This window comes from Populus euphratica, unplaced genomic scaffold (assembly GCF_000495115.2).
Source record: "Populus euphratica unplaced genomic scaffold, PopEup_1.0 scaffold150.1, whole genome shotgun sequence".
Lineage (NCBI taxonomy): Eukaryota > Viridiplantae > Streptophyta > Magnoliopsida > Malpighiales > Salicaceae > Populus > Populus euphratica.
Genome location: NW_011499998.1, coordinates 169,728 through 186,735, shown reverse-complemented (window position 1 = coordinate 186,735; position 17,008 = coordinate 169,728). Strand labels below are relative to the sequence as shown.

At 28.1% G+C, this 17,008-nt stretch overlaps 1 protein-coding gene across 1 annotated transcript; it reads right to left on the bottom strand.

Annotated features, from left to right (window-relative positions):
- Positions 1-7,512: 7,512 nt before the first annotated feature.
- Positions 7,513-9,306, bottom strand: LOC105140719 (uncharacterized). The gene has a single exon (XM_011047661.1). It carries the CDS (start codon positions 8,719-8,721, stop codon positions 7,585-7,587), a length of 1,137 nt encoding a protein of 378 aa, XP_011045963.1. The 5' UTR covers positions 8,722-9,306; the 3' UTR covers positions 7,513-7,584.
- Positions 9,307-17,008: the final 7,702 nt, after the last annotated feature.

Genomic DNA, 17,008 nt, shown 5'->3' with positions numbered 1-17,008 from the left:
ATTGTAACAATCCACAATATTTTTTTAGAAAAACCAATATTAAAAAAATAAAATCAACAAATAATTTAAAAAAATCATAACAAAAAAAAATTACATGGAGAAACATTGTAGCAATTCATAGTATTTTATAGAAAAAAATTATAAAGTTAAATTCTTAATAAGTTCAATAGCAAAAAAATAAAATTGACAAAAATAATTTTAGAAGAAAAAAAACACTTTAACATTGCACAATAATATATGAAAAAAACTATAATGTTTTCCCCGTATGTTTTAGCTATATTGTAATTATCAAAACTAAACAGCAAATTATTGAATTAAATGAATGGAATCATTAATTAAACTAATTGTTCAACAATTTAATTGATACTTCAATGTTTTCGCTTTCATACCTAAATTCTTGTAAAAACTTTGAAAAATGACCTAAATTAAATACCCACATTTAATCAAGTCTTTAAATATTTAAATATTAAGTTTTCTAAACATCTAATTTCTTAAATTCAAGTACAAAGTACACACAAATAAATAAAATAACATAAGATTTAATAGAAAATTATGAGTTCAAATAAAAATCTTAATATTCTAATTCATTACATAGGAATTAAATAATACGATATTGCAACATTTACAATAAATTTATCAAGTTACATCCCATTGAATCCCATTGAATGTTTGTAGTTCAAGGAACTGAACTTGAAGCTAATATTTTCATAATCAAAAATCGCTTTTAATTCCTTCCTCTCTTTACCTCCAACTTCTTTTGTATTGTTATTTTCTTCAACATTATCAATATTCAAATCTAGAAAATCTGAATCTTTATAACTAAAAAAAAAATATTTTTATTGAAAATTAGCACTTTTTTCTCCATATTTAAAAAACATACATTTTGTATCCTACTATTTATATTATAGGTAATAGTTAAGATAGCAAACACTAAATATATCATATCTAAGGTAAATTGCATTATTATTTATTTTTAATAATAAATATATTTAATATACTTATATGATTATGTTTGCTTAATAGAAGAAACTATTGTTATAACCCAATTTTTTTACCCTTAATTTCAAAATATGTTTCAAAAATAAAATAAAAAAGCAAAAATTCAAGAAAAATATGTTTTCAACGTATTTATGTCATTTGTACAACCATAAATAACTAGATAGAAATTAATAAAATTAGTGTATTATAAATAAATGATTGAATTGTAGAGAAAAGAGAGGGTCACCATAAAAAATAAAAATAAAAAAACTTTATCTCTACCATGTAAAATCCCTAGCCTCATCTTTTCTACCAAAAACTCTAGCCACCAAGAGAGAAAAAGCTAAAATTTGAAGGAAAAACACTAACCACAAAAAAAATAGGAAGAAAAAACAATCAGTGCCCGCTCTTCACCAAGGTGACAATCCATCTTCATTTTTATCATTTTTAGCACCACTTCCTCTATTTTTCAAACCCCTCTACTTCATTGTTCAACAAGAAATCAACCTTAAAAAATCACCATACATCCTAGAAAACTCTACCAGCAATCTTTTTTAAAACTCTATTCAAACTAGAATATTGCTTGGTTTTTGCTTCATAACTAGAGCTATACGCTTTAGATTCTAGTATTGTTTGGTTTGATAGAGAGATATGATATAGTCCTAAAAATTTTATGAAGATTCTAAAACTTGGTTCTATTATTTTGAAACTCAAAACATAGTCAAAATAAAAAGGTTAAAATCTATTAAAAAGCTCATTAAAGCTCAAACCATGTTCCAATTTTCAGCCTTTATATGGAGTTATAAAAGTGATAAAAAAAAATAAACCTATATGATTTGAAGAGCTTAGAAGAATATCTAAAACATTTATGAAGTGTCTAACTCTGAATTATATGGTTGTGACACTCTAAATCCAACTGGAAGATATAAATAAAAATAGTAGTAGTACTTTATAGTAACAACAACAATAGTATTTTTTTCATTCTTCCAGCCTTTTTTAGTCCTCCACCACACCTAGAAGATCTATTTTGAAACCTAAACATATTTTGCATAATTATATTGCTTTGTTAATGATTATGATATGTTTTGTAATAAGATTTTCAGGATTGAATATTTTTTATTGAATTGATATTTGTATTTGAATGACGTTGGCTAAGTCCTTTAATCTTGTATTTTATTTTACTGTTGATTTTGATGTGTTTGTGATGATATTTTAGGATTGAGAAATGCTTTTTAGATCGATATTTGTGTTAAATGCATTTAGTTGAATCCTTTAACTTTGCATCTTGTTTCCTCTCATGTTTTTTGTCATTTCATTATCATTAACAAGGCAACATCTCTTGCTTTATATATGAACATTGATATATTTAACAATATGTATTGACATGATTTTTTTGTTCTAAATGAAGAAAAAAAAATCAATGTTCATTCATATATTCATTTGTTTTAGGTTTTATAACTTGTTTATAAAATTCATTAAGGGTTTTTTAAAAAAACCTATCCTTTTTTTCTCACAAATCAAGCCTTGTTATTCACTTTTAGTATTTATGGTAAAATGAACTCAACATGGGCAATTATCTTGGATATCAAGAGGAGTAACTCATTTTTTTAGTTTTTAAATAAAAAATAACTATTAAAAATGTCTAGGTTCAATGTTCACCAAACAATTAGAAGTATTAACCTTTTTTAATAACACTAGATCTGAAGCAAAAGCAATATGATTAAAGAACAAGATAAAAAAATCCAAGACAAGAATAAAATTTCAAAACAAAATGAAGAACATATCTTGCTTAATATAAGAGAAAGATCCTAATAGTTTAGAAAGTAAATCTACTAGAATGAACCATGTTTTGGAGTTGTGGCTTTATCATTTATACTCTTTGATATCTTTATTATATAGCACTTTACAAGACTAAATTTTAGCAATTAGATGGTTGAATGGTTGATTTATAAGGCATTAATCTACAAAAATAATGGTTGCTTTGTATTAATTAGAAAGTTAATTTATAGGGTATCAATCTAACTACATAAGGGCTAATTTACATCAACTAAGAGACTGATTTTCAAGACTGATTTATGGGAATGATTATTAGAAGGTATTGCTTGATCTCCTTTTATGATCGGCTTGTTTTAACTCGCCGGTGCACGAGTATGCGATGTAGCAATTAACTCGATAAAATCGAGGTCATATCCACATAGAGCTAGATCTGGAAATTAAGCTAGGTAACAAAAAACTCATGAGAAATTAAATTTAAATTAACAATAACTTGGTTGAAAATAATTGATGGATTTGTTTTCAAAGATGAAAAAATGTAAATAGATTTTAAATGACAAGAAAAGTAAGTCTTGGTCCAAATCAATTTTAATGGTGATGTATTGGTGATTTCTTCAACATATATAAGATAACTCAACCTAATATTAACGATAGTGATATTAGATTAGATGATATTACAATGAAGTTTAAAAAGATGAAGATTGATTATTACTTAAGAATGAACAAGTATTTTCATATTAAGTAAAACATTGAATTAAACAATTTTTGTTCCAAAACTAAAGTCTGTGCATAAAAATTCAAGATTATAACATTACCTAAATGATTTCTAAATTTTCTTTGCAATAATAAAATATTTATGAAAAAAATAAGAAGATAAACATTGAGATTCATTCATATTTTAAAAAACTCACCTCAACCACCATTATTTTTTATTTGGATCCAAGAAAGAGATTAGTCAACCATGATTATATATAAGAATACTTTACTAAATATAAAATAACTTGAATCAAACTAAAATAATAAGTTTTACAAACTAAAAAACAAAAATCTATAAAGAAAAACACAACACAATTTCAATAAAAATTTGAACACAAATATAATGCTAACTTTAAATAGCAATTGCGACCCTCCTAGAAGCCTCTCTTGAAGATGGCTATTAGAGATATATTCATAGGAAATTCTTTCAGCTTTTTAGATAATTAAAGCAAAACTCATTTGGACACCCGAGTCAAAAGTTGTGGGCAAAACATCGAAAGGTATTTTGAAAAATCTAATCAGGCCAGCGTGAAAACCACTTTGGTGCATGTTTTTATTTCTTCTTTATGAGTTATCTCTCTTCCTTTTGACCCAAAATAATGTAACAATATTCCCTCTAGCTTTCCATCTATGTGCTTACCCTCTTGAATCAATAGATTACCCAAAATAAATCAATTGTTATTTGTTGTGTGGACATGTAAGATCATGAATTATCCTTGGACTAATTTGGAGGTTGATTTGGGGCTAAATTTAAGTATCATATAAGGATACAAATGTACATATTATTTGAGCTAAGATTGACATTGAAACTTTGAGTGTTTGATGGTTAAAGTTTGCACACAATATAAGGTAAGTTTAGGTTTAAAATAGATCATATGATAATCTTCTCTAGGATTGGAATAGAATTGATTTTTAGGGCAAATTTGGAGCACTTATTTGAACCAAGATTTGCTTCAAACTTCAACTAAATTTCTCTTCAATTCTTTGTTCCAAATTTCAACGTTAAATTTTCTGAAATAATCCATTTAAGCTCCAAAAACCTATTGAAACATTAAAGGAAACTTTATTACTAAAAAGCACATCAATTATTATAAAAAACTAGGATAAAAATAATAAATACATATATAAAATAAGAGACTTAATGATACTTTTGATGCATAATCAGTTATCATCCCCAACCTTTTGTCATTAACATGAAAAATTTGCAAAATTAAAAGAAAATGTTAAATTACTTGGAAAATAATGCAAGTAAAGAAACTAATAAATAAAGCATGTAAAAAAGTGATAAATAAAGTATAAAGGTAAAGTATAGAGCTAAAAATAAACTTGTATAAAGTAATTTATGAAAAATAAATTATAGAAAAAACTAAAGAAAGCTTGTCTAAAAATCATGTATCGACACAAATTCAAGAAAATACATGACAATGCTCCTTTTAATGCTATTGTAAGACCTAAATTTTCATGTCATATAATTAAAACAAAAATAACCAATTTAAAAGCCAGTCTTTCAAGTAAAAACATATTTTTATAATATCTATTATACTAGTGTTCATGATTTATTTATAACAAACAAACAACAAAACGGTATATATAAAAGATAAATTTAAATGTATTTGGCTAGCTCAAAAATACAAGTAGGATAATATAGTTTTATAGGTATCTTGGCTAAGTGACAGTTATAGCATTATGATCTAAGTTGACCTTATATGAATACATGCATACAACATAAGCATAATATAAATGAAGGTTGGAAACATGTGACCAAATTTGCTCCTTTCTATTAAGACAATTATGGAGGTTCTACAGTACTGAGAGCTAGGATTAGCAATTCTAGGTTAAGTGCTTATTAATTATATTGCACCACATGCATTTATTATAAGATTATTTTAAATTATGGGAGGTGTAATTTAATTGATCAGATTCTACGTTTGTTTTTTAAAAATTACTAGTTTGAATTTCATAAAATTTAGGGTTATTAAAGGCTTACATGATCATTAACTTCAGGATTTATGGAGTTAGTCGAGCTACATGCATGCTAACTCAGACACCCATGTTAATAAAAAAAAAAATTATAATCTACTTATGGTTATATGCCATATATTTTTGTATGTTTAGTGAGAAACATGCACCCTGTTGCCCACTCGAATAATACATATTTAGTGGAATTAGTTGGTTACTATATTTTTAACTTGTTATTTTTAGTTTTAAGAATTGTCCAATACACATGTTCAACATGCTTTATACCCTAAAAATTCTTTCTTTCTTGCATTCTCAAAGCTTTTCAGCCATATAAAAAAAACAAGATGCTATTTTTTTTATCATTTTTTTTGTTGAATTTATAATAATATTATGATTAAAAATAAATTCAATAAATTAAATTTGCTTTTATGATGTAGATCACATATTATATATTGATGATATTCTTTTATCAAATATGACCATATCTTTAAATTGATAATGACTAATTGATTTGAGAAAAATCATTAAGTATATATCCTTCAAAGTTATAGTAATTTAAGATTTAAAATGGATAGTCTCGAGGATGATGGTTTGTCTTAGTTTTTAAGTGTGTGTTTATTTTAAAGGGATAGGTTGAGGTTTGGGTGTGGGATCATCAAAAAAAGCTAAAAAATTAAAATTTATGGTTGATTTTTATGCATATTTAAATTATATCCCACTACAATTTGAACCATAAAAATTAAGAAAAACATCCTTTTAATATCCGACAAATATTAAAACAACATCATAATAAACTTTCTTAATTAGCAAGGAAATAGTCATTTTATCTTTACCATTCCTTTCTTTTTCTTTTTTGTCATTCAAGTTATGTTTTCTTCCTTCTCCTCTTTCAAAATGGGGTACATTATTGGCATGATTTAAAGGTCAACGATGGTGGCCACTGGTGTTCGATATATATATATCAATATCATCCATGGAAGATAGAGAGTTGATCGCTAACTTTTTATTTTCTCCTTTGGTGAAAAAATTGCTTTGGATTTTAGTTTTGCTAGCTATCATATCCAATGCTGCCATATCTTGACTCCTGAGACTCCTTCGAGTATGACCCTACTTGTCTAAAGTACAGTATAATCTGGTGTTCAATTACGACGGTGAGATTATTAATATGCTAGCATTTTCCTCTTATAAAAAGTTTTATAGATTAGATCATTAGCAGGTCAAGCAAATTAAAGGGGGATTTCCAATTTGAACGACAAATGTTTATATATATATATATATATATATATATTGGTTTTAAAGGGAAAAAAATCATTTGATTCTTTTAAAAAAAATATGTGTAGATGAATTTGTCCGTAATTAATTTGATAATATTCAATAAATCCTTTTGAAAAAGATAAATTCACTCCAAGTGCATGATTTGTTAGTTTTTTTTAGAGGGATAAAAACATCATCATATTATTCCCCAATGAACAATGTAATATGTCGTGGGATACATTTATTTTATGTTTTTTTTTTTTAATTAATGAGAAGGTGAGAAGCTCAAAGGGATATAAAGAAAGTCAATGTGTTATGTGCTAGCGCAGTGAAGTTACTGCAACGAAGAAAAAGGCAAAAATGGAAAATCCAGCAGATAAGCTGCAATCATTTTCTATGACTTTAACCTACTAGAAAGGTTGAGGCCATGTGCAAAGGCAGCGATAAAGCAAGAACATCACTTCCCATGGGAGAAGATTTTCCCATCTGCTTTTTTCCTTTTTCCCACTTTGTTAATCCACCTTTGTGTTTTGCTTTAACGTTTCACTGTGTGAATGTAATGTTGAATATTCAATTGTTCATCATCCCTTTCCCTCCCTCCTGAAGCACCCTTTCCTTCAGATAGTACTTCCATGAAAAACAAACCACCTTTTTCTTTCTTTTTTTTATTATTATTGATTAGATGGAAGGCTTAAAACCTTGGAAAGAAAAAGACTAATCAAACTGTCTTTGACTCGAAAGAAACTGAATATATTGTATGATTAAACAGAAAGAAATTAAATTATTGATTAGATAAGTCCCCAAAACATTAATTGCATTGATGATTTGATTTGGATTTCGGTAATTCTGGTAACAACATGAATATTACGGGAAAAAGCCATTAGCAATGGCCTGATTAGTTTTGAAATTAGTGGTTTCATACACTGGGAGCTCCTCTCTGTACCTTCCAATCCCAATAAGATGATCAAGCTCAAAAAGATCGGAGCTTGTACAACTCTCGTCGTCACTGTCACTGTCATCTGCAACATAATTGTGGAAACCCCTGAAATCAAATTCACTAACATTCTTCCTTTGGTGATAACTTCTTAAATAATCTGCTGCTGCTCCTTTAGCAACCTCTACTTCCTTGACAGAACTACTTTTGACAACTTCTCGAGGCAGTGGCATCAATCCTGGATCATCTTCATAAATACTTTTATGCCCACAAGGTCTTGAATCCTCATCAACAATGACACTAACAGGATAGAATCGAACTGACCTTTTTGTGCCATTACTTGGTTTCCCTCTCGGAGGAGGTGTTTTGCTCAAACAGGACCTTGAAAAGGAAGTGGCCGATGAGCATGCAGACTTTGATTTACGCTCAAAACTTACATCATCCATGGCCCCAATAGAGCACATTTTCACTTTTTTTGCAGCACTTGCTGAATTGAAAATAGAATTTAGAAAGCTTGCAATGCGGCCACCTGGTGAAATCGGCTGCTTTACTTTCTTTAATTCACCATAGATTTTTAATGCTCTTAGCTTTGTCTTATGAAACCCTCCTCCTTCACATTTCGGTTTCTGATGTGGTTTATCAGAAAGTGGTTTTGTTCTTTGTTGGCAAGAACTTGAATTTCCTCTGACACTTGACTCGTTTTCGGAGGACGAGAACACACCTCCTCCGCTTCCTCCTCCTCCTGCAGAGCTAGAATCTGAAGAGCTTGAAGTGGAATTATATTGCATGGAGCCACGGGTGCTTTTCTTCTCCATCCAGCTTTCAGTCCTGACGGCTCGTCTAAGAGTATTAGATACCTCTTTCTCCTCTTCAAGAAACGACGTATCACACCTGGTTGTAGAAACAGAGTTGCAACTCTGTTTCTTGATCCCTAGCACATGTTGTTCTTCACCGTTGGATTCGTCAATCGAACGGTAAATAGAGTCAAGAAGAGTTGAAGAGAAAGACGGGGTTCTTCTTCTTGGATGGAATGTGCTTTCCCTTGAACATCTCTCCTTCTTGTACATGTTTTACGTGCACAAAATTTTGAAGGAAAACAGAGGTATTTGCAAGTGTAGAGGGAGGGGCAGAGGAGGAAGAGGGTGAAAGGTGGAGATCCAAAGGACAGGGATGGATAGTAGTTTAAGGGAGTTCAAGGGATCTTTAGTGTCTGCTAAAAGAATGCCAAAAGCTGCAACACGCATAAATAGAAAAAGGAACGCAGAGGTACATGTCATGTGAGAAGTAGAAAGAAAGGAAAAGAAAGCGACTTAAATAAAATAGTAGTGGTCGTACTAGGCTTTAACTTGGACTGATCTGTGGTGGTTGTCTGTGTGAACGTGGTATGTTTGTGTACAGCTAGTTCTGAATAATAATAATAATACGAGGAGGAGGAGGAGGAGGAGGAAAGGAAGCTCTGCTGTCTGCAATGCACAACGTCAACAATGGAAAAGCAGACTCTCTCTCTCTCTCCCCCTCTCCCTCTGTGGCTGTGGAAAGATTTTAAAAGGAAATGCCGCGCGTGCGGGTGTATTATAGTGGCTAGAAGAAGTTAGATTGGAGGGGATGGACAGGTTGGCAGGGTGATTGCCTTGCTTTACTGGGATGTCCTTGAAAGTTGAAAGGAAGAAAGAAGTGTAGCCTTTTCAGTTCTTTACTGGAGGGTGATGTAATGATCAATAAGAGAAGGATTTTCTCAATTTGGTGACTTTTGATTCTGTGTTTTGAGGGATAAATGAATCTGAATCATTGCATGAGGGACGTGAATTACTAGGGTTTGTTATTCTAAAATCTTGGATTAAATGGGGGCAAAGACTGATCAAGAGCTCGTAAACAAGCCCACGCTACTACTTGATTTACCTTTCTTCTTTTTTTGTTTCGAAATAATAAAAAAGATTGGAACCCTAGGAAAGATCTTGAGTGTTGGCACTCATTCTTTCATTCATTAATTGATTTGTTTCACTCTAGTTCATAACAATAGTTCATTACTCGTACTTTTACATAATTTTTAAAATAGAAAATCATGGTAAAAATCACACTTAAATATCAAAAAACAAAAATTCAAATCTAAGTAAATAATTTAAGTACTCTTATATATATATATTATAACTTATCATTATTATTATAATTATCATTATTATCATCATCTTAGCCTATAATATGTTTCGATCTATTTATTTATATCATTTTATCTCTTTTTTCAATTTTCTTTAATTTCTTCTCTTTTTTTATTTGTTTTCTCATAAATGAAATTATATAAAAAAAATAAGGTATTTTTATCCGAATCTAAATCAGTTGTATGACTTCAAAGTTAATGGCCTCAAAGTTAATTCTCGAAATGGATTTTTAGGAATTTAGGGATTGAAGATGGGGTTCTTTTAAAATGAAAAGTTGCTTTCATATCTAAACTTGATGTTTGTGTTATTCTTGGTGTTACTTTTGTTTTTACCGATCAAAATTAAAATTGTTCTTTTTTTATTTATGAATACATGGAGAATGGTAAAGACTTTTTCTTAATACCCCTTTACATTGGAGCTTTCTTCTTTTAATTAATGAATATATGAAAAATAGAAGGTTGGGATTTTATTCAATCTAGGTTTTTAGTCTTTAGATTTTTGTTGGAGGCTAGGTTCAATTTATTAAGTTAAAAACATTAAAGAGAAGAAAGAAATTGGGGTTAGATTCATTTTCAACCAAATCAAGTTTTAGATTTTGTTTATCAAGATAAATGAAGAAATTGATTTTAAAGGAACTTGAACATTTTAACTATAATGAAATGGATAATAAATGGGCCTTAGAAATTACAAAAGTTTGGTGCTTTGATGGGTTTGGATTAATGAGTTTTAAAGAGGAGAAATATCAATTTATGTTCATAATGAATTCAAATCACCTGAATAGGACAATACTAAAGGTTTTTTAGAAATGAAGAATTTAAGGCACTTGAATCTTGAGAACAATGAGTTTCATAATATTTTGTCTTTTACTCATACTTTTATGAAGAGAATGGTTGTGTTTAAGATTGGTAAAAATAGCAATTCGTGTTCTAATTATACAATTTTCTTATCAAAATTAAAATTTAAAATCACTTCTTATGATAAACATTGATTGCCATTATCAGCATCATTTGCAAAAAATGAACAATACATTAGGAGATTATGGTATGAGTGATTAATTATATTATGATGAAGAAAGTGATTCACCATATTTTTTTGCAATTGTATAAGAGAAAAGGGTGGCTAGGGTAGAGGAGAAAGAGGTTTTGATTTGTTTTTAACTTAATGATAATTTTATAATTTTAACATTGTATGGACTCTTTAGTCATTAATTAAAATATAATTTTAATCCTATAAATACATAAATAATTTTCTTTTTACTTTTTTAGGCGCTCTAGGTTAAGGATGTAAACTATTACATAAAAACCAAAGTTTAATACAACTTATAATTTTTTAAAACTCAAAAGGCAAGTACAATTTCAACTAAACTATAAGATGTTAGGTGTACCTTTTCCTTTTTAAAATTTGATTGAAGTTAGTTTTTAAATTCTTGATAAAACTACCCATGACATCCTTTAGTTTTCACTTGTTTATCGAATTTTAAAAAATTATATTTTGTGTCTTAAGTCAACACAAGTTTTCAAAATCAATGAAAAAATCAAACTACCCTTGTATATATTATATCAAAGATTCTCATTCTCCCTCTCTCACACCAAACTCTAGCCATCAATTACTATCACAACTAGAAAAGCCATTGTCATCACATTCCTTCTCGTAACCACCTTCACCCAAATCAATTCATCTAAAATCCATACCTCCCCCCCCCCCCCCTCCTACTCCACATCCATTCAAATCATAGCTGCCACCGCTTTCAACCTCTCACCTTAATTCTTCATCAAACATGGAAGCTCGATGATGGAAAAAGCTATGGTGTCAATATTATAACAAGAAAAAAGTATATATAGTGTCAGTCATGACCATCAAGCTACTTCATCATCTAAAAAAAAAAAAAAAATTAATAAGTCTATCTTAGTCCTTAACATGTTATTTCTTATATAAAATTATAATAGAGCTCTCCACACAATAGTTATAATGAGTAGAAGAGGATAGGAAAAAGGATCATATATGAGTTATTTCTATCCTTAAATAAGAAGAATGATGCAATTTGAGGTTAGTTAAGTGATCTAGGAGGTTTTGAAATGGTCCAACTCCAGACTCAAAACCTTGTACAAAATAACTTAAGATGTCATTCTTCAACTCCTTCAACTTTAAATCTTTCAATGACTTCTCATTTTTCCCAAACCCAAATGGATTAAACAAAAGCCTTTTGGGTTGCTTAGCTCTTAAGAACCTCCCAAACATTTCTCAAATCCTAGAAAATATTGCTTTTCCATATAACTTAGTTTTCACAAATCTTAAAATCCTTTATACTTTGGGTATTTTATGAGTGTTATCTAAAAAACAAACAATGTGTATGGGATTAGAAAAGGGAGGAGAGAATATTGAAGCTAGTGGTTTTTTTTTTTCAATTTAATTGTAAGGTTGTAATAGTTAATATAAAAAGTTTTTTTTATGTTAAATTAAAAATAATGATATTTATGTAAATTATCATATTGTTTCTCACCTTTTTTTAAGGAGAATGTTATGTGCTAGCACGTATATAAATTTCTAGGTGCAAATTATAATTTTTCAAAACTTTATAAGCAAGTACACTACTATGAGATGTTAGGGGTAATTTTACCAAAGGTTTTTAATAAAATAAAATTATAATTATGCATAGTTAAAAATAATTTTGTATTTACATTAATAATTTATAACAAGTTGTGTAAAAATTCTATTTTTATCAAAAACTTTCTTTTTTACTTGTAATTCATAAATTATAACTTATACTATTACTTACTTACATACATACATACATACATATATATATATATATACATATATATATATATATATATATATTGCTTTAAATCATTTTTTTATCATCAGATTAACTCATTTTTATCACAAGTTATTTATGAATAATAATTTTTGAATGATGATTCAAAATGGAAAGTTATTTTTCGTAAATCATGTCAAAATTATCTAAAAGTCCACCCAATATACTTATTTGAAGTTTTTATTTATTTATTTATTTATTCTTGTGAAAAAAGGTTTGAATCCAAGATTTGAAAAATTAGAGATAATAATATCAAATTTAAAGTTGTTAATTATTTATTTTTATGAAAACCATGTTTGAATGCAAGATTTTGTTTAAAAAAATGATAGAGATAATAATATCAAATAAGTTATAACTCATTTCCTTCTTATCAAAATTTAAAAATATATTTAAAAAATTAATTAATTATGTATGTAAATAGAGTGAAAAGGCTTTGAAAACTTTATAAATAGTTATATTCAGATATACTTATATATCCCTTAAAAGACCTTAAAAGATAGGAAAAATTACCCCTAACATAGTTTGGTAAAAAATATATTTGTTTATCGAGTTTTGAAAAATTACATTGTACATCTTAAATCAATAAAAAAATTTAAATTTGATGAAATGATTAAATTACTTTCATATATATTAATTACAAATTCACCTAAACAATACATATGATATTCTCTCTTTTTAGGTTATGATTTTTCTCGCTTCCACATATCATTTTCTCATTTTTTCTAAACACAAATCACAAAATCAAATATAAAATATAAAATCAAGAGAACCAAATAAAATAATAGCATCCGCCATCATAATCAAATATAAAATCAATAGAACCAAATGAGATAATGGCATCCACCATCATTTGACTCTTAGTTGGTTGATTTTTTTATTAAAAAATGAGGATAACAAGGGTTTTTATCTTTTCATATGGTTATGCATGTCAATTATTAATAAATCTGGATCAAGGGAGAATATCAACAGGTTATTTTTTTTTATCATATGGATATGTTTCTGGGTTATTGACAAATTTGACATGTTTAGATTATTGAATCTAGCAAGCCTAAATGTTTTTTTTTTAATATTTGTTTCTTTATTGGTTATCTACAACTTTTTAATTTCAAGAGAAAGAAAGGAAAAGGCTAAGTCAACATATTGGAGCTATTTAGGTGTCTGCAACTATGAATTTGATTATATTATTTTTAGGGTCTATTTGGAATTGTGATAGCGGTAACGGTAATGGTTTAAAGTATTTTTTTTGTTTAGAAATGCATCAAAATAATCTTTTTATTTTTAAAAAATTATTTTTAATATCAAGACATCAAAACAATCTAAAAACATAAAAAAAAATTATTTTAAAAAATTTAAAATTTTTGGACCTAAAGACTCCTCTAATGTTTGTTTCTTAACTAGTTATCTGTAACTTTTTAATTTCAAGAAAAAAAGAGAAAGAGACTAAGTCAACATGGTGAAGCCATTGGGTTGTCTGCAACTATGAATTTGTTTATTTTTTTTTAATGTTTGTTTCTATTTGGTTGTATACAACTTTTCAATTGCTCCACTTTATTTCTAAGTCTAAACACAATAAACAATAGGTACCCACCAAATATAATTATAATTATGTATTTTTTTATATGATTTTTTTAATGTTTGTTTCTTGACAGGTTTTTGTTATATATCATACCATTATCTAGATTCCAAAAATGAGAAGTGAAGGTGTGGCTAGGGTTTTTTTTAATTTAATGATAAAGTTGTAATATTTAATATTGGAATAATTTTTTTATTAAATAAAATATAATGATAATCTTGTAAATAATTAGATATTTTTTACTAATTTTTTTTGTTAGGATCTTAAGTATAATCGTGTGTATAAAGTTCAAAAAATAAACTGTAATTTTTTCAAACTTGATAGGCAAGTGCGACCGAAGAATAGTAAGGGGTTAGTTTTCTAAAATATATTATAACATAAAACATAGATTTATTTTTTGTTTCAAAAAGATTGATTTATTTTTAGAAAATTGGTTAGGATGAAGATAAAAATTTAAAGACTAAATTACTATATACTCTTTAAATGTTAGATTCTAATTATAACTTAGTTCTTCATGTTTGTAAACCTATAAATTAGTTCCTTGATTTTTTGTTAATCATTGACTTACACAAAAATATATTGAGTCTTTTTATTTTGTAATATATATTATACCCTTCGATAATTTTAAATTCTTGAAGAAAAACCAACATAATAGAGGTTTACAAAAAAATAAAACGTTTCAATAAAAGAATGGCCTACGTAAATCAAGGTTCTCTCAAATATAAAAGATCATCTTATAAATGCATCTATGGATTATAAACAAATTTAGTTAATACTTAAATATATTGTTTTTTTTTTTAATCTTTAAAGTAATGGGATGAAAATTTCCATCCATTTGATATTAAATATTTAAAAAAATATTCTTTAGAGTAATAAGAAATATATATATTTTTATCTTTTGAGATTAAATTGAAAACTATTTACTAAGAAAGATCAAATGTGTCATATAAGAGATAATTATAAAAAAAATATTTTAAGATTTGGTTGTGCTTTTATTTGTTTAATGCACTTAAAGAAATTACATTTTATATTGAAATAAAAATTTTAAAAAGATCAAAAAATAAAATTTACCTATAAAAACAAATCACACTAGCAGTCTCTTTGCCGTCTATCTTTCCCACCAAAAACCACTAGAAACTTCTTCACAATGTTAGGAATAAAGCCTTTTTTTTTTTTTAGACTTGGCATATATATCAACATTTCTCTCTCTCTAAAAAAACCAAACCCAAATTTGATTTTTAAAAATAATCAATTTTTCTTCTATATGGGTGTTAATTTTTAGGGTTTTTTAAAAACTTTATTTAAAAAAAAAACCCAAAACTTTAGGAGTGATGATGGTGCCATTAGATTCCCAACTGGGCTTGTGGTGAGGGATGGGTAGAAGAATAGGGTTTGTAAATGGCGGATTTGGGTTGGGAACCACCTATCATCCTATGGAAGAGAGTGAAATTAGGGGTCTTAATTGGACATCAAGATTTAAAAAAACAATTTGCAATCCATTCGACGCTTTCAACTTTTTGGCCACTAAAAAATTTGCAGGCATTCTTCTCTCAATTTGTAGGTTTTATTGTGTATGCCATATACACAACAGCATAGGCTATGGTTTCACCAAAAATAAGTTTTAATAAGAACACTTATTTGGCTAGTGAGTTACTTTGATGGATGTCATCCTGTTGTAATGTTTCAAATTTCTATTTTGCTTCAAAGCTAACATTTATGGCATCAACTAGCCATGTTTTTCCGTGATAAGCTTCTGTCATGGTCTTGGAGAAGACCACTTAAGTTGAATCTGGAGCCTGGTGTTGGAGGGAGTATATGAATCCTATTGACTTCCATGATAATTGCTGGTTGGTTGGTTTATAGCGAATTTAGCTTACTCGGCTTGATCGAAGCATAGGAGCTACAAGTTGTCCTATCAAGAATGAAAGAAAGCAACAAGGGGTTTTAGAGAGAAGAAGTTGTTTGGCTTAGGTGGATATGGTGAAGTTTACAAAGGATCAACTCTGCTGAATTGTAACACTCAAATAGTAGTCAAGCGATTTTTTCATGAATATAAACAAAGTTTGAAGGAATTTTCAAAAGAGATCTCTGGTATTAGTCATCTCCACTACAAGAATTTGGTTTGTATGCTAGGATTGTCATGCCGACAAGGTGATTCATTGCTTGTCCATGATTTCATATCGAACAGGAGCTTGGACAATTACTTATTTGAGGAACCCAAAACCATTCTCAAATGGGAAGATAGGTTCAAGGTTGTCAAAGATGTTGCTTCACGCCTTCCATACTTCCATGATGAATGAGAGTAAATTATGATTCATAAAGACAGTTTTGGCAAATGCATATTTTACTTAAAAGCATTTTGTTCCAATATTAGTAGTTTCTATTTTGGCATTTGTGTTGATGAAATATCAAGCTTTATTAAAGTTATAATATTAGTTTAATATTAAAGTTATAATATTAGTTTTGTTTCCATTTTTGTTTTACTTTTTTTTTGAAAAAATCACTTTTAGTACCTTATAGCATGAAAAGTACTTGTTACTCATTTTCTTTCTTTGTGCTAACTATCTCTTCTCTATCCTACTCTCTTGATTAAACACAAATCTAGAAAAAAAAATATAAATAAGAATCCAACTAAGCACAAATCTAATGAAGCACAATCATTGCCAAACCTTGTATGTGATTTTCTAGTTATTTATTTTTTGAATTTCCTTTCTTTCTCTTTCAGGGTGAAGAATTGTTGTCAGTAAAGGATAACATGAGAAATGTTTAATCAACACCTGTTCAAGGCCTTATTTTTCATATTTTGGACA

What these genes read in the sequence shown, in the direction of transcription:
- LOC105140719 (XM_011047661.1), bottom strand. Translation starts at nt 8,721, where the DNA reads ATGTACAAGAAGGAGAGATGTTCAAGGGAAAGCACATTCCATCCAAGA.